Below are 19,025 nucleotides of genomic sequence, written 5' to 3' on the forward strand. Positions count from 1 at the left end.
GCAACAGCTCCTTAAAATAAACCGCAACCAACATTCCAGTATTACCATTCCACCTGTCAAACAAGATTTAATTCTTATAAGCAGTTTATTTTAACAAGCAGACCATTTCACATGGGTTTATCTCGAAGTTTATAATCATTATAAGGTGGCTTCTTAATGGTTCGCTCTTATGGTCTCAGCACAACAAAACCTTACCAGGATTCAGGGCCGGCGTTATGGGGGTGCTTACGGGTGCATTGCACTCCCAGACAGACCTCAGCTCACCCCCAGTTGTCTCCTCATATCCCGATGTCTAAATAATATTTATCTCTTAGAAGATATCACCTTTTCTGCAGTAACACTCCACTCCTCTGTATTTTCTCTGGGTGCCGAGCCTGCAAAGATTACTCCGGCTGACACAAAGATAATTTTCCCATTAAGAGACACTGGTGTCACACATGAGGTCAAAAGTCACATCAGCTTTTGACAAGGGACCGTCCCCTGCCCGAAAAGGGACAGATCGCTTGCTGTCGGCTGAAGGAGGGTCCCGCAACCCTGCCTACCTTTCTTCCAGGTGGCTCTGCCACTCCTAGGTTGGGCATCACCGTCGGTGGTGCTGAAGAGTGCCCGGCCGCCCCCCTTCCCCTGCCTCTCCTGTTGTACTGTGCTGGTCAAGCCTGGCATAGCGTATCACCGATGCTTCAGAGAGGGACCTCTGTTTACATTTGTCTTTCTAGGAAATCGTTTCTGAGGTCCCTGGTGCAGCTTGGAGAGTGCCCCAGGTATCTCCTCAAGGGTGCATTTCAAAGCAACGAATGTCGAGAGACTGATTTACTGCCTACCCACATCCAGCCAGTGAGAAGGCCAATGAGTGGGGAAAGAGGGCTGGGAATAAAGACAAAAAAAATGGATTTTTCAAAAATGGAGCCCAGAGGAGAACCCTTAATCCAGCACAGGAGGGGTGACAGAGATGCCACAGAGGGGTTCTCCTTAATGCTCCGTATCTTATGTCCCGACGCACAATGCTACAGCTTCCTTCTGTCAGTGTGGACCAATCCCAGGGCACAGGTCCACTGTGACGGCCACACACAGTGACAGTCCTTTACTTTCTCTTATTCCTTTCCTTCGTCCCCCACCAGAGGCCGGCTCCAGGGGTCTGAAACGCTCAGCGAAGAACAGGACAGAGAGCAGAGCGCTTTCGCCGGGAGGAACGGAGTCACACGGAACAGTGAGACAGCGAGACGCTGGCTCGGCCTGACGTGACCGTGTGCTGGAAGGCACCTAGCGCTGCTCCTTTCCAGGAGGACGACGCCAGAAAGTGGTGCTCAGAGTTTTCCAAATCCCACAAAGCTCTTTGCGGCGGCTTATGAGTTCCAGCCAGATAGATGACCAACTGCAGATATTACCAAGCAGTTCAGACGTGGAACTGAGATGAGAGTAAGCTCAGTGCGTGTGTTCTGTGATGATCCCAACCAGCATGCTCATACGTCTATGGATTGAAGACGTGACACACCCATATTACATGGCTTAAACTGGTTGGTCGCAAAAAGTTCCATAGCCCCTCCCCCCAAAGCTCTCCCCCATTTCATTCTAAGAGCTCCCCTCCTTCGAATCACTGTTGGTCATATGAGAACAAACGGCCTTGTATTTGTATGTTGTGCCATGACTGTCTTTTGAGAGATAAGCATCCAACAGTTTTATTTCCCCTAAAACCACATTGTTAATTTTAATTCCATCTGTTTAAAAGAAACATTGATGAAGAACGCCTATAAAGGCTCCCTGAAGCTGCTGTAACCTGGTGTCTGAGAATAAACAAGACAAGGAACATACAGATCTAACAGTACTGCGCTCTAGATTAAAAACAAGAAAATGTGTTTACACCAACAGACTGCAATTTGATTGATGCTCATGGGTGACTTCTTTCTAAAACCTGAAGGTCTGACAATTGTGAAAAATTATTAAATATCGGTTCAATTTCAAGTTTCCTGCTTTTGTTCACAGTTTATCAAACTTTATTTTATTGTTTAATTTAACTCTATAAAATCAATGTATTTGTTCAGACACTGTTACCCCAGGAGCAACCTACAAGTCCGTCACGGCAAGATAAATTTGATGCAAGGGCTTCGGTAAAAAGTAACATCGTATAATACATTGCATTGTAAACATAGATTTTTTTTTTTTTTACAAACATTTATCTTCAAAATCTAACTTTAACATGCAACTATTTCAGAGTCACAGTCGTTAAGGCCCGTTGCTGAAGGTACACAGTAGTTACAGTAGTTTCTCAGCCGTGGGGTTACGGCTGAGAAACTACTGTAATCACAAAAGCAACGTAATGCCCGGACAGGTTGCTCTCCATTAAACCGCACCGTCAGTCGTTCGGTTGGAAGTATTCGCTTTCACAAAAACGCAGCGCTGACCCCTCCGCACACAACGCGCACCAATCGTTGGTTTGAGTTGTGTCCCAGCTGGGAATAGGCATTACTTACAGCTATCTGAGTGCGAGGAGAAAAGCAACGCGCCGACACATTACAACAGAGTGGACAGATCCATTGAGAAGGAGAGGGGGGATTTGCGTCGTTTCTTTTAGCTGTATCCGTTTTAACATTGATGCCATAACTGTATTGATCATACATATGTTGTAGATATACATTTTATGTAGCTGTACTTGATAACAAGCCCAGAGCCGTACATTTGACGAGCGGTTATCTCTATACATTTCTGCAGTGATCCCTTCATTTTCCTGAGGAAGTTGAAAGGTCAAGGGCGCACTGAGTTCACAGGCAAGTCCAAACGCAAGGATTGTGAACTTGCTGCAGGGAAACTGCAGGGATTTAGCAAAACCTGCTGGCTGTAACACGGTGATCGGGGATGCTGTGCAGATTCAACCACGTTCGCAGGTACAGGTTACTATGCTGATACCAAGGACCCGGGAATAGGCTTTGATGCACTGTTGTGTTTAAAGCCATTGCTTGCTTACTAGGTGGCTAGTATATTGGTAGCTAGTTAGCTAGTTTGCTTCCGAATGCGACATAACATATTAGCTTACGTTACACGGTTTGATTCTGTTCGTTTCCTAAAATAAAATTGGGAAACAGTGCCTAGCTACTTACAGTGTTTATTTCCTTTATGGGTAATTCGTTCTTTGACATTCGGCTGACTAGCTAGCTAGTTATAGGTAGCTCTGTTGCCCTGATTTGCTTGGAAAGACATTAGTGCAACTAGCTAACGTTAACTGCTAGTGTTGCGTTTACCTAAAAGCAGAGTGCAGCAGGTGACTAGATAATCTGATTGTTAATTGGTGTCACTTTCTTGGAAAGAAAGATTTGTTTCCCTCTTGGAAACCGCAAGCAAGGTAGCTAGACACTTTATGACCTTGGTTTTAAGAAAGCTAGCTTAGCCATGTAGGTAGGTATTACGAAAAATACATTATGAAGGATTATCAGGTTCTATTATATAGCTAGCATACTGTATAAATATTTTGTACAGATAAATAGACTTTACTGTCTTCGAGAGCGGAATCCATATGCTTCCCCGATGACGTCACGTGTCAAGACCCCTCTGTCTAGGACCGGTAACGCAGAGACATGGCCTTCTTCCAGACCGTGCACTGCGAGCCCTGGACGATGCAGACCTTAGTGGCGTCTTTTCGAAGTGTTCAAGTACACAAGGGTGACACGGGTACAAAATGCAGTAGTTTTGCGCTACGATTGACCGGTTCAAGTCTGTCCGTCACAGCCAGCGTACCGGTGTACAACTTTGCAACCCTGGCCTTCTGTTTTCACAGAGACATCAGTTCAGAGCAGGTACCGTGCAGATCCGTTAATCAGGCAAGGTTTACGGCTGCTTCTCCTCTGTGTCTTAATCTGGATGGTATACATACCAGGAGGAGAAAAACTTCGCTGTAGAGCTAACAAAGATCCTGTTCAGAGCGAAAAGAAATGACTTGCGTTATCCTGCATATTTAAATAGACTACACATTAGCCTTTTTTTTCTTTTCTAGCTGAATGATCGCTATAGGGGTACAGATAATTAGCTAGTTGAATAAAGGGGAAATCTATGTATAAATCTGTAAATATTTTGACCGTTAACAACGGTTACTATCTTTGTTTCTCAATAGTACAGCTATTGGTTTTCCATTTTTTCACTGCTGCTTTTAGCACAAGCTTCACTGCCAGCCTCCTCCAGATTACTCCAGCCATGACTGGTCAGTGAATGACAGGTGGGTGATGATAGAATTATGGGCGGGTCCATTCAACTGAATCTGCAGAAATGCAGACCTACTGAAAGGGCTCAAAAGGGGTGTGGTCAGACCCTTGGTCGCTTGGAAAGGGGTACTACCAGGAGTCCACACGGGATTGAGGGGAGCAGGTACTCAAGGGTGCAAGGGTTCAAGTTTTGTAGTTATGACCAGCCCATGGCTCAGAAAGGTCATACCACAGGTTAGCAATACCCCAGAGTCTGCTGAACTGAAATAGGGCAATCCCTCCTAGACTCACCCACCAGTCAGAATCCTAGTGTGTATCTGTGTGCTGGGCAGGCTAACTGTGTTGCTTTTGTTTATATGTGAAGAGGTCTGTGATTGTCAGACCAAGGAGAGTTTGGCATAAGATACTTGGCTTTACTTAGCTTCCCTTAGTTTCTAGGCTGTTTGGTCAGGTCGCACAAGTTAACTTGTGGTAGGGCTGGAACATTGTCTTGCTCACACTCGCTGGTCTCGGAGTGTTGTTAGATGGATGCACTTCTATTCACTTGTGCTGGAAGTTGCTCTGAATAAGAGCGTGTGCTAAATGAATGTAATGTAATGTAAGAGGGAAAGCATTATTTTCCCCCAAAATCAAAAACGCCCCTTTTTTTTTCACGTTTACTGGTAGATGCGCCACCTCTCTGAGCTGTGTGGCCGCCGCCAGGCAGAAGCACACGCTCCCCGATCTCACCTACGACTACGGGGCCCTGGAGCCGCACATCAACGCTGAGATCATGCAGCTGCACCACAGCAAGCACCACGCCACCTACGTCAACAACCTGAACGCCGCCGAGGAGAAGTACCAGGAGGCACTGGCCAAGGGTGAGGCTGTGATAAAATAAAAAAACAAACCTCTGCTGTTAGTCATTACATTACATTATTGGCATTTAACAGACACTCTTACCCAGAGCGACTTACGTAGGTCACCGTTTCTTTTACAGTACTATACATTTATACAGCTAGATATTTACTCAGGCAATTGTGGGTTAAGTACCTTGACCAAGAGTACAGCAGCAGTGCCCCAGTGGGGAATCGCACCGGCAACCTTTCGGTTACAAGTCCTGTTGCTATGCTACACTGACGCCCTGTGTCACCGCATGTAGGCAGTGTGTTTTTGGCTGAAAAGTTGCTGTAGTTTAATTTTTTTTCAGTTTGTTTCTTTAAGGTTAATTGCAAAGAACTGTCAGTTTTAGTGTTGGATCTGCACTACTGCTTCAAGATGAAACATATGGGTTACTGCAGATGTATGTTTGGTGCTAAACAGGCACACACTCCCTGTTGTGACACGTTTTATGTGAATGTGTCTCAGGTGATGTAACGGCACAGGTTGCACTGCAGCCAGCTCTCAAGTTCAACGGTGGCGGCCACATCAACCACACCATTTTCTGGACGAACTTATCTCCTAATGGAGGAGGTGAACCACAAGGTAATACGATAAGAACATCTGTTTTTATCATCTATTTAATTTCTTTTTTTTTTTTTTTTGCTGCATTGTCTGTGTGTCAAAATGATAATGTGATTTGACCTTGGTGTTGAGAGCTTGTACTGTCATGAGAATTTTGCTTGAATTCCTGAATTTAGAATGACACATTCTGGGAGCATTGATACTTTTATCACCTCATGAAGAATTATTTATTCTGTTGTTCACTTAGTGACAGTGTCAATCCAGAAAAAAACAGCTCTATAAAATATGTGAAATCCTACTGGGCATTGAAATATAATAAGACATGTACTTGCTAAAGTAAAAAGTAATTACGAATAGTATACACAATAGTATATACAGTGACATTTCCCATGACTCCAGATTGTTTGTGTAGCATATTCTGTGCATATTGATGCGTATAAATTCATATACATTTTTGTCATGATTCCAGGGGAGCTGATGGAGGCGATTAAGCGAGACTTTGGCTCCTTTCAGAAGCTGAAGGAGAAGATGTCGGCGGCGACCGTGGCTGTGCAGGGCTCTGGCTGGGGGTGGCTGGGGTACGATAAAGAGAGCGGCCGGCTGAGAATCGCAGCCTGCAGCAATCAGGACCCCCTGCAGGGAACCACAGGTGCGCAGTGACGTGGCCTTGCCTCTGGGGGGCAGTGTGGTGTCGTAGGATTGTACCTTAAGAACGCACGGCCAAATCCCTGGTGGTGGGACAGCGTAGATAAAATTAAATAAGCAGTTGATACACCCAATATGTGTTTCAGTCACTTTTTGTTACTTGAGCATTTACAATTCTCTATTCAGCTTATTCAACTCATGCATGTCCCTTTGCATTGTTTTAACATGGTTTTCCCCAACTCTGTGCAGATAAATGTGAATGTACCCTACTTGTATTTCAGTATATCTCTGTATTACATTAACTGAATACTAATGCAACAATTTCCAAAATATTACAGTCCTTGTTCCTATTCTGTATTTTTATACAGGTGAATCACCCGTAAGGGCTGCTTCATATCGAGTATTTCCAACCTAGCAGGACAACATCAAATCAGATGAGATTATTAACTGTGACTATAACTTAATGTAATGAACTGTAATTATTAACAAATTCAGTTAATAACTTCAGTGGCACATCTCTAGCTCATTCCGAGTGAGGAAAGGCAACGAGGGCATTTTGGAGGAATCGTTGAAATCTGACACATGGCTCTGATGGTACCATCAGTGGCCACAAGGGGGAGTCCCACTGTCTCAAGTGACTTTTCTTTTAACTGCTTCCCACAAGCATCAGACATCTTGGGTAATCCTACATAACGCTTTACAAAATGGTGAATTTCAAGAACCGTGTTTCTTTTTTCTTTTTCTTCCAGGTCTCATCCCCCTCCTTGGAATTGATGTGTGGGAGCACGCGTACTATCTCCAGTACAAGAATGTTAGACCGGACTACGTCAAGGCCATCTGGAATGTCGTGAACTGGGAAAATGTGGCCGAGAGGCTCCAGTCTGCAAAGAAATAACCCTAATCATACAAATATAATGAATAATTCTCATTAGAATCTACCAGCTCGCCAAGAGACAGAATACAGATTCAGATCACTATACCATGTGGTTTTTCAGAAGACACCAGATTGAAAAGTAATCTATAACCCTACTGAAATGCTGTTCATCAGGAATCAGTCATGTCAGAATCCACAAGTGTTGAAGGTTTAGTTTTGTTGATGTATTTAATAAAAAAATGCAAGTTACTTTATTTGTGTGAGTTGATCATACCTATTTATCGTTTGTTGTAGAGGCAGGGCGGAACTATATTTGTAGCCAGGATGTTGCAGGTGGGAATTTTGTGTGTGGCACAGCTGTTGTAGTACATTGCTGTAGTACATGTTTACATGGCACTGGTATACTGCCTGTTTCCCCCAGTTTTTCACCAAGAACAATGAGAACCAGCAAGGAAGGTGGCCCCGCAGTCTATGCAGTGCTTACCTCACAGATGTAAAAGGATAGGTGTAAGCAATATGGTCAAAACTGCATCTAGCTTAAGGTTAGGTGGTGATATTATTATATTACTGATATCCATCCAGTCCCCTCAGATCTTTGACAGGGAATCGAGAAGGGGCTCGGGGGTGATTGTGGACTTGGCCTTGATTTTTGTCAGGCTGGGGCTGTAGTTGGCAAATGCCACAGCACCTGAGCTGTGAGTAATGGGAAAATCTTACAACAGGCACATGTAGCTAGCCTGTAGTACTTGTTCCTTTGAAAGCATCATTCTTGCTCTCAAGCAAAATAGGTGTGTGGCAGCTGTAACCATGACTTTATCACAGTAAGTATGGCTGGGCTATAAATAGTATCACACAATGCCGATGCTCCATGGTGGTCCCAGCAGCGAGCCGCCGATGTGGATGAAAACCCCAGAGGTGCGTCAGGTGACAGGGTGACACTGTGCACCTGTGCCAGGTGGCACACCTGCAGAGTCACTGGAGCAGAAGCGCATTGAGGTAACTGACCTGCAGCCGAAAGAGTGCCCCAGCGGGCGCAGGGATAAGATTTCACAGCGAGCGGCACGTCAGGGCGTAGCTCCTAGATGGCACTGTGTCACAATGGGCCATGATTTAGGCTGTGCTCACTATGAGACAGTAATTCCAGGAAACTCGGGTAGTGCAATTAAAGACACTACAAAGCAAATAAACCTGCTGAAACCTTTGCAGAAAGAATAGACATACAAAAGAGCCATAAATGTGGACAGCAGTGTGGCGTAGTAGTAAAGAACAGGGCTTGTAACCACAAGGTTGCTGGTTCGATTCCCTGCTAGGACACTGCTGTTGTACCCTTCAGCAAGGTACTTAACCCACGGTTGCCTGTGTAAATATCCAGCTGTGTAAATTGTAATCAACTCTATGTAAGTTGCTCGGGATGAGTGTCTGCTAAATGAAAATAATACCATGTAATATGTGTTGTGCTCCAAAAAGCAATGTGGTGAAGTCTCATATCCGCAAATCTTACCACATAAATTGAAAGATGTATCACTAACAGCCACTTTCTCATGTATGCCATCGTTACATGCAAACTGTGATTGATGCATTAAAGTAAAAAGCCATGCCATTTTGTGGCTGTTGACATTGTGAGTTGTTGGGCATGAGGTGAAGCAAACTAACCTTCAGCCTGTTTTGGTTCTTTCTGCTCAGGTGTGCACGATGTCACCTGCTGAATTGGAAGGAGATTAAAACTGGAGGAAGAGCTCATTGTGCAGAGGTACTGATGATCAAACTGAACAGAAGCAGAATGGAAGGAATGCAAATAAACAAATAAATGAGGTTATTAAGTATCTCGGCAAGTGCCAGGGAACTGACGCTGAGGTCAGGTCCAGACCTGAAGGGAAGCTCAAGGCAACACTCACAGATTTGTATGGCTCAGGCAGAAACGTCACTGTATGGGATTACACACCACAACAGCGGATTTAATAGCTCAGTAGCGTGTTTTGTCATTTATGCAGGAAAGTTACACAATTGGTCTGGCTGTAGGAGAAAGCCTAAGTTAGCTTTTGAAAGAACAAAAGCATTCTCATGTGCCCCCACGCAGAATTTAAATTCAAAAATCTCATTGCTTTTCTACATGCCTCTGGAACTCTCTGCCCGAGTTGATAGTCTTTTCTACCCATCACTTGAAGTGGCATCCCTTTCAGTAAACCTGTCATTAAATAATGAAACATTATAGCAATGTTGCCACAACCTTAAATGATCAGTTTGTTATTAAGCAGTTCCAGGAGTTCATAACGTGTTGATCATTTGAATCAGCTGTGTTGGAGCAGGGAGAGATCTAAAACATGCAGGACAAAAGGTCCTCCAGGAGAGGTTTGGGAAACGCTGATCTAAAGTGACCTTTCTCCATCCATAATTAGAGCAGTGAACTTTAACCTCAGAGATGCTGCATCATTCTTGTATGTTATTGGCCAGAATCAGGCCCAGTTCCATTTGCAATCCATGAATAAACGGGCCACTTCTTGGCCACTCCTATCCGATGCCGGGCGAGGTCGAGGTAAAAAAAAAAAAAAAAAAAAAAACAGATCGCTGCGCCTCATCAATTACACATACGACGTGTAAGGCATACACCGACATTCAATGCTGCCGATGGTATCGGGTGAAATGAGGTGTTAAATAATGTAGGCATCTCCACAAGCACTGTGCGCGTTGTCCCCCATCAGGCCAAGGTCTCCGTCACGTCGCCGGGAAATCGCCCGCGATGTGGCGCTTTTCAGTATGAGGGCAGCGCCGGCACGATGGCGCCCCCAGCCTGGCCACTGCGTGCGGACCCGGGTTTAGCCTCTCTTCTGGGCTGACTGGATCTTGTCTGTGAACTGGACTGGTCATCTCCTCGTGGCCTACATCTAAGGCTTTCTCCAGGGAGACTCGGGTAGCCATACCTTTATCCATTTACACTGAGACTTTTTAGGTCAAGCGCCTTTCTCCTGGGCGCAAGGGTAGTGCCCTACAGGGGACTGAAACCCGCAACCTTGGGTGCTTTGTGTTTGAATTATGGATGTGGCACTGCTACATCACAAAAACAGAAAATATAATCAGAGATTTATCTCTCACACATTTGCTGGTGCCGGTCCCTCTGTCTCACAAAATCTACTTAAAATGTTCATTTTCATATGCTGAACTTCAAATGCTTCTGGATGAGCTGCAGTTAATATTTTTCTGAAACTTTTCCAAAACGATACATCGGGTTTGAACTTTTGTGGAACTGGCACTGTAGACTGGTCCGGTGCAGACGTTCCTCCTGGAAGTTTTTGTTTGCTGTGTGTGATCTCTGCATGTTCCCATGGGAGGTCACTAGACTGGTGAACGGTAGAGAAATTAGCTAAACAAGACAGGATGGCTTTGCAAGTGCAAGCACAGATTGTAAGCTTGAATAAGTCCATGTTTGCCTATCCCAAACATTAAAGGCACTCTTGGGAGCTGATTACAATAAGTTTCATATTTTTCATTTTTAAAAAAGCTTTTCTTATGTCTTCATCAGTCACGCAACGGTAAAGGCATCAGTATGCATAAGTCATAACCTTTTTTTGTTTTAATGCTCCCTTTTTTTTGAGCAATCTCCATTTTGAACATGTATGCTAAATAAACTAAATAAAACTTGTTTGATCACTCCTTGAAACTTCTGTTTTTTTGGCAGACATACTTCTGTAAACTTTAAATTTGGTTTTCTGCTCATGAAGCTATCCTTTGTCCTTCTGTTACATGGTAAGGCTCAGAATCATCTTTCCTTCACTAACGTGCTGTGTTTTGGAAGTCTAAGAGCCTTGAGACTTGCTTCCTGATCCAGACCTGTTTGGCTGGGGAGCGGTCATAGGCCAAAGAGTTCTTTTCATATCTTTTCATACCTTCCTGTGAGCTCCTAATTTTTAGGGTTTTAGCTGCTTTTAATGAGCCTGTTTCAATGTGTATTTCACAGTAGGCTCTGTATTGTCTTTTCGTATCAGTTATTTGCTGTTTCACAAGTCTAAGAGCCTTGAGGCTTGTGTCCTGATCCAGACCTATTGAGATGGGCCGCAGTTGTAGGTGATGGAGTCCTGGCTGGGGGGTTGCCTAGTACGAGTGACAGTGACACATGGCCACAGCGTGAGAGTCTCAGCCGTCACTACCTGGTGCCAAACAGGCGCTGCGCTCGGGCAACATGCTGCCGTCTCCCCTGCATCGCCTGTTACGAGATCACCGGCTCACAGCTGTCATCGTCCCCCAAGTCCTGCTATGTGTGTTTAAAGTGGAGGCGCAGGAGGGATTCTTCAGTTTCAGCCTGTCAGCTCCGGCTTCTCTCTGTCAGTCAGTAAGTCAAACGCTTACTGTTCTGAAAGTTGTGCGTGACGCATGTATGCAGTGTTCTTTGTGTCTGTTTATCACTGTGCTTCTGACATCCGAGATGGATTTATTAGGATTTTTTTTTGTTAAATCTATATTTTTTAGTAATATTTTACTTCTATTCATTTTTGTTTCAGTTCAGACAAAGGAGACTTGTCATGTCTGTCTAGCACTCCCTGTCGCTGTTCTCCCTTAGTTCCGAAAAAAAAAAAAACCCCTCACATTCTCAAAAACAACAATCCTTTTTCTGTTCCTCTCCTGGATGTTCCCTTACTTATTTATTCATTTAGTCATTCAACAGGAGGTCTCATTTGTTGCCAAAATACATAAAGTGGATTGTTATTTTGCTAGTATTTTTTCATACAGCAGTGTGACCCCAGTGTGCAGGTATGGAATCCTAGTTGGCACCAAATCCAGGCCAAATTATGTCTGCATCAGACATCTGCCTGAGAGGAGATTCAGGTCTCTGACCTCATATCATCACCTCCCAAGGAGTAATGGTGATACTTGTTGTGAAACAACATAGCAAATTACAGTGTGTGGTGATAGCCGAAAGGGGGGGGGGGGCATCCTTTAAGGTGTGTAATATCAGTCCGGAGGGCTTCGTCCGGAGTAAAGTCCGAGGCCTGGTCATGTTCCCTGTCAGTCTCCTCTCCTTAGAGGGGGAGCGGAAAGGCCTGCTGCAGAGAGGGTGGCCACTGCAAAATTACAGTACAGGGGTGTGATCTTCCATCTTTGTCCAGTGCATCAGATTAATTTTTTCCCCATTAATCCCATTTACCCACAGACTTCAAACTCTTTTAAAAGGCGCCTGCTGTGTGGGTGCTGGTCCTTTGAGGAAATAAAACCCATGGAAAGGGTTTGGTTGAACTTTCCAAGCACTTATTATTCAGCCTTGTAAGTTAAATTACATTACATGATTGTCATTTAGTAGATGTTCTTTTATAGAGTGACTTATAAAGGTCATCCACATGTTGTCCGTTTATACATGTAAGGCAATTTGGGGTTAAGTACCTTGTCCAAGGGTACAGAAGCAGTGGCACTTCAGCGCTGAATCAAACAGCAGCCTTGTAGTTATGAGCCCTGCTCCTTACCACTATGCTAAGAAGCAGGGCTCCTTAGCGCAGTGGACCACTACGCTACACTGCGCCTTCATACACTTTGTCTGAAGGCGCAGCCTGCTGGAGTAGGAAGGAAGAAAGGAAGCGAAAAGCGGGGGGGCAGGGGGGGGGCACTGGAGGTAAATGCTGTGGATTTCCTCAGAGCTGCTAGTTCTGTTTGCTCCACTGGCCTACAGAGCAGTACATCCCAGTAAAGTGAGAGGAATGGATTGGGTCGTGTTAAAATGATCTCAATCAGTCTGTCCCATCTCTTCCTCGGGACCTCCTAATGGAACCTTTAGGTAAACGTGACTCCTTTTTCTGTCCTTGCCTTTTGGGTGATGAAGGTGAAGATTAAGACAGCCAGGGGGGCATTTTGGCTCATTTAGCAGAAAGCATGCGCCCTGTCTTTGGACCAGAGCCGGATGCTTTAGACAATAGCAGGCAGAACAATGCCAGGCTCCATAACCCCATTGAGTTCCCGTGTGGAAACGTACACCATTAACAATTAAAGACATGGGGATCCAACCTGAGACACTCTGACTTGGCGCTGGCCAACACGAAACTCTACCATGTATGATCTGACAATTTATTTATTAGTTTCTGCTTCTCCCCCTCTTTTCCCCTCTCTCTATCTCTCCCTCTCTCTCTCTCTATCTCTCCCTCTCTCTATCCCTTCCCCCCTCTCTCTTTCTCTCTATCACACACACCTTCACAATATTGCAATAGCTTGCGCATGCATGCATATGTGTGTGTGTGTGTGTGTTTCTACGTCACACATGCTAGGAGGAAGTACTCAAAAACCATGCTCTATCATATTTTTTTTGAGAGATCACACTGGGTCACATAAATCTACACGCTCAGGAAAGGAAGAACAATCTCGTCTCATTTTCCTCCTGAATCCGAAGCAGACTGTGACCCACATACAATACACAAAGAAGGGACACATCTTTAAAGGCCAGTGGTACATAACCCAAATGGTCGAAGAGCATGCATTATTGAAGGTCTCTAGCACAGGTGCAAACAGGCCCGAAGTCTTAAGCACTATCAGAAGGCCCTGATCGCCGGTTGACAAAAGCCTCTCCCTGGGGAGACTGCTCATTAGCCCGATGCAATGAAACTTTAACTCCGTCCACTGCTATCTCAGGCAGCGTGAAGCCTCCTCTTATCAATTATTGATCCCTCCTCATTCGTCTTCATTTATTCATTCTGTGCATTTTATTTAATCTTTGTTCCTCTGGAAGGTTGTCGCTCTTATTTGCAACGATCGTTTGCAGAATTCCCCCATCGCTGAGTTCCAAAGCACTGCCACAGATATCAGGGGGTCTCGCTGTAAATCTGCATTGAGGCGTCTGTGGGTGTTGTGATGTATTTGATGCAGAGACACTGTCTCACCAAAAGAATGTTACGGTTAAATTTTTTAATGAAGTTATACTTTCATTGGGTAAATTAGCAGTTATGAATACATGGAATAGTTGCATGGATTGATAGTCGAAGCAAAGACCATTAGAGTGTTCAAGGCTACTTACGTTACATTACATTATTGTCATTTAGCAGATGCTCTTATCCAGAGCAACTTACATAGGTTACAATTTATACGTTACCTATTTATACAGCTGGATATTTAGTGAGGCAATTATGGGCTAAGTACCTTGCCCAAGGGTACAACAGCTGTGCTTCTCTGGGGGATCAAACCGACAACTTTTTGGTTATGAGTCCTGCTCCTTACCACTATGCTACACTATCGCCCTTGGCAGTAGGCTTGACACAGTGCTAGATGCACTCTGGACTACTGACATAATGACAAGCTTAGTCAAACTGAATGGCCTGTTCTCATCAGTGAATTTCAGTTCTTAAGTAACAGCTTGCCCTAAATGTTGTCTGTGATTATCATATAAGTTGCATTCGTAACAGGAGCTGTTTTTGCCATCTCACCTCCTTCTGGGAGAGCTAACCTCATCACCTCCTTCCTTATTTAGTTATCGTACTTGGATTAGCATCAAGCAGGTTGTCATTTTTAAAAGTCCAAGATTTTATTGTTTTGTCTGAAACCCAGTTCCATCGTTTGAGGTCAGTGCACATTTTATATTCTGTCACTGTGAAACCACAAACCTCAAAGGTCAGTGTGATGAACTTCTGTAATCTGACCCTGCAAAAAGAATTGCTAAGCGCTGAATTATTAAACAAACACAAATTACTTTTCTTTTGTAGGCTTTCTGAATTCTAAAGAAATTTGTCGTTATATGTGCACTTCCGGCTTAATGTGTGCGGGGGTGTGAAGTATTGTATTAAGGCGTCTGTGCTGAATGGTCTTTGTTGCATTTTGGCAATCACAGCTGCAACAATTCCAGGATAAAGTGTTTCTTGTCAGCTGTTGGAAGGGGTGGGGCACAATATTGCATCTTATAGAAAGCTTCTTCTCAACTCTACACAGATCTTGAATCTGTACCATCTGACAAAGGGATGTGAGATTGTAGGGTCAGGAAGGGAAAGTTGTGCTGAGAAAGGCACCGAGGTTTGTTGAATTCATTTGTCCTCTCATGGCTGTTCAGCAGCCCCTCCTAAATCTGCTCCTGTAAGTTCATCACAGGTGACTCCACCTGTTGTTATTTTGTCATCCTCTTTTTCTACATACATTTTTTAGATAACAAAAAAAGATTGTATCTCAGGTTCTACTCGTTCAAAGTGTTACTTTGCTGAAATGATAAATAGTAGTTAAATACTTTTCAGTCATTTTGTATTTACTTGCATGGCAACTGACCGATTAGCATTAAATTTGGCAAATCAAACAAGCTTTCTGAAACGTAAAGAAATTGATATGCAGCATTATTATCGGCGTACACTGTTATCTTGTGGTTTTAAGTTTGTTTTTTATTTCTTTCACTGAGCTGTGCGGGTAACAGCTGAGGCCCAGGTGAGGTGGGATTGGATGCTGAAGAACTGACAAGCCAGTGCAATGGCACCTGGGTGTGGAAAGCAATTAAATCCGTTTTGCGCCACATGTAGTTTGCAAATACTGCTTAAAATGATGTCCAATGCTGGGTGAATTTACTCATTAATGATACATACCTATACTCGGTACATAGTGATTGGTGGCCAGTTGCTGCTCGAGACACCTTGTCTTCGGTGTTATTCCGCTTTTTGTTTTTGTGCGTCGAGCCACACTTTCTTGGAGAAGTTCACGTGATAGCACCTTAACATTGTAAATTTCCCAGGGTTTTATCAAATTTAACCTTTATACTAGATTTCACATTTGTCTAACAATTCTCCACTACACATGCAAGATTTTCCAGGGGGCTACGTGGCATTTGCAAGCAGGCGCGTAAAATCTGGGTTGAAGTTTGGTGGTACTCATTGCCTAGCAGCAATGGGGAACGGGGGGAGGATGTGGCAGTGCATAGCGACTGCCTGCATCGCTAACGCTGTTGCATATAGAGTCTTGCAATATATGGTCTCGCTTTCCTACGCGCTAAAAAGGGACGGGATTTTGAAGGTGATGCTCTATGCAGTCCAATTCACTGAAACTTGCTCGAACTATTTGTTAATGCACCATGGCTTAACTGAAAAGAGGGTACAGTGACGTGATTGCTTTAACGAGCAATGAACTTTTAATGTCAGTCCAGTTTGCGCCAATCCACAGGCCGACATTTTCACTTATTCAGTATTGAAAAATTATTTAACATTTGATGTACAAAAAGTCTGCATCTTATGGTCCAAAGGTGGGTGTCTTAGGTAGCTCACGTCTCCATGACGTCGTGGTGAAATATCAGAGGGCTCCAGTCATAGTTACCGCTGTCTCGGTTTCTATCCTAATCTACTATTTATGAACGTATCGCATCTCCACAACCCAATTCCTGCCTTTCACCAAACCAGCTTTTTTCGTGCAAGTCAACTTTTGTGGACTATGATGGAAACTAAAAAAATGGGAATGTAGGACGTCTGCTTGGGGGGAAAACTCCTGTTTTTTAGTGTTGACTTATCTTTGTGACACTTCTGGACGCGGCTTGAAGAGAGAAAAGGCAGTGGTGTTTTATGTGGTATGTATTAGTTTGCTTTACCAATGTTTCAGTCTGTTGCGTATAAGTAATACTGTATTGCGCTATGATGACACAACGACCACGAAGGTGCCGCGTAACTTTTCCATTATAACCAAAGAGGAACAAATACTTAATGTCAACTATCTGACAGTGTTTTGAGAGGAATTTCAGTCATTTTCGTGCTTAAATGTTGCTTGAGTTATGGTTCAAAAGAAAATGTGGAGCATTCAATGTCGTTGTTTTGCTTAAATAGGCTACTACCGCACACTAAATTTTTACTACAGTAAACTCTCATAATTGTAGTGGCAGCTGCACGTAACCAAAATGTCTCTTTACAACTTATTGGCAGCGATCTGCTCCAGCAGTTAACGGTCATCCTTGAGAAAACAGGTTATTTAGTTCACTGTACTTAAGGACGTGTACTGCGATAACAGTCTTCCTCAGTGTTAGTTTACAGATTAACCACGTTTGCAACGTTCCCGTTGTATTTACCAAAAAGACGAAAAGAGCTCTTTAATCGGGTCTGTTTGTCGTTTTTGAATACATCATTCAACAGATAAGTAAATCACAGACATCCAGATCAGAAATCTGTATATTGTCTCACAAAGTGAAAACAGTTGTCTGCTAAATCCAGGTTTTTCCATCAGTAGGACAAGCTACCTAAACTAAACCACCGAGACAGTTTCACCTGTTTCTCTGTTTGATGTGTGTACTCTTGGTAGTTATTTAGGACAACTGCCGGGGTTTGTAGCTGCTCAAAATAAAGGTAGTATCTTTTATATTTTGATCATCTTAAAACATAAAAATACAAAAAATAACAGATAAAAATCGATTCACAGAGACGGGATAAGAAGATTCTAAGACATCCATGACAAACATCTGTGGAAATTGTTAAAACGTTATGTGGAGGATGTTTTTGGCAATAATGATTTCTCTTAAAACACGGGACAGTAGCGCATTCATCGTAGACCTACGTATTTCAGTTTTAACTGTTCATCTGAGATTCTGGGTTCTTACGGAATAGTTTTCATTCATTCCATAGATGTGGTGGGTTTTTCCTTAACGTTGCACTACGGAGGAGATGGAGATCTGCATGCATTCAGATGCTATTGACTTTGTTTACTGTACAAGAGTCATCAACCTCAGCAAAGAAAGCCCAAATATCCTCGTCAGGAGAAACTTTCTTAACTCTGATCTATGCTGATTTCAAGAGTAGCTGTTTTGGAGCGATCAACGTTCGTATTTGACTTATGTTTGAGCTACAGCTAGTGTGCTACAACCTGTTTTTTTCCGATGACGAAATCACAACATTTTGTTATAATTGCGTGCAGCACACGTTAATAATCATCAGCTTTGTATATGCAAAGGGAAAAGTGCAATTTTTACGCATGTTGTTTTTTTTGTGTGTTTTTCCCACATAGCATAAAGAATGCGATAAACACGGCTGACGATTCAACTCTATATCTGACAGATGGATTAAGGCCATTCACTTGAATAATTTACGACCTTCACCTGAAGAACAATCAGTGACATCATATTTAAGTGCACCTAACAGCGTTCCAATCTACGGGATATATGTACTTCATTGCATTGCGAAAATGTTCGCTTCCATTGAAATGAGGGACAGGCAAGACGGGACAGTTTTTGAATGAGCACTCGGGTTTTTAATCTGAAGTGTACGCGGTAAGAGTATTGTGCATATACGCGCATATACTCTTACCCCCCCCCCCCCCCCCCCCCCAAACTCATGGAAGTGTAGACCTGAGACTTGTGGAATACAGGGACTGCATTCCAAACCATCTGCTACTCCCCATCAGCAATACTGATCTGAGATCAGTGATTAGCTTATTATATGAAGTGCTGGCTTGTGCTGAGAGTATGAGGTGTAGACTTGCAAAGCAAAACACTGATCAAAGATAAAAGAGTAATGAAGATGTGACAAAAACATTGTCTGGAAAAAGTTGCCAGGATGCCAGGAGCCACCAGACCCACTTAATATAATGAGGTGATATTATTTTTTTGATGAGTAATAGTAACCTTCATTTAAAGCAGGACTGTCAGCTCTTAGATAGCCAGCGTCAATGATTACTTTCTACCAACCGATTCTCTTGGCTTAATTGGTCCGATGAGTTAGTCTGACACATTTACACCTGTGCATTTCCCAAAATACATTGTAGTCAAATGCTTGTTTAAGTATGGTACATGATGGCATCAAAAGTCAAACTGAGTAAATACAGAGCAAACGCTGGGGCAAAAAAAAAAAACAGCACATAAACAAGTGCTGACTTCGAGAGCTGTGAACTGACATGACCTGCATTCTATTGTGACACCACCAGAGGCCGCTGTTGGCTCCAGGATTTAAGCAATCTCGATATTTGAGTAT

At 43.4% G+C, this 19,025-nt stretch overlaps 1 protein-coding gene across 1 annotated transcript; it reads left to right on the plus strand.

Moving 5' to 3' along the window:
* The first annotated feature begins 2,756 nt into the window (after positions 1-2,756).
* Positions 2,757-7,618, plus strand: LOC118786720 (superoxide dismutase [Mn], mitochondrial-like). The gene is made up of 5 exons (XM_036542005.1): positions 2,757-2,879; positions 4,854-5,047; positions 5,535-5,651; positions 6,100-6,279; positions 7,025-7,618. Exons 1-5 carry the CDS (start codon positions 2,851-2,853, stop codon positions 7,168-7,170), a joined length of 666 nt encoding a protein of 221 aa, XP_036397898.1. The 5' UTR covers positions 2,757-2,850; the 3' UTR covers positions 7,171-7,618.
* The last annotated feature ends 11,407 nt before the right edge of the window (positions 7,619-19,025 follow it).

The sequence above is a fragment of the Megalops cyprinoides genome, chromosome 12 (genome assembly GCF_013368585.1).
Source record: "Megalops cyprinoides isolate fMegCyp1 chromosome 12, fMegCyp1.pri, whole genome shotgun sequence".
NCBI lineage: Eukaryota > Metazoa > Chordata > Actinopteri > Elopiformes > Megalopidae > Megalops > Megalops cyprinoides.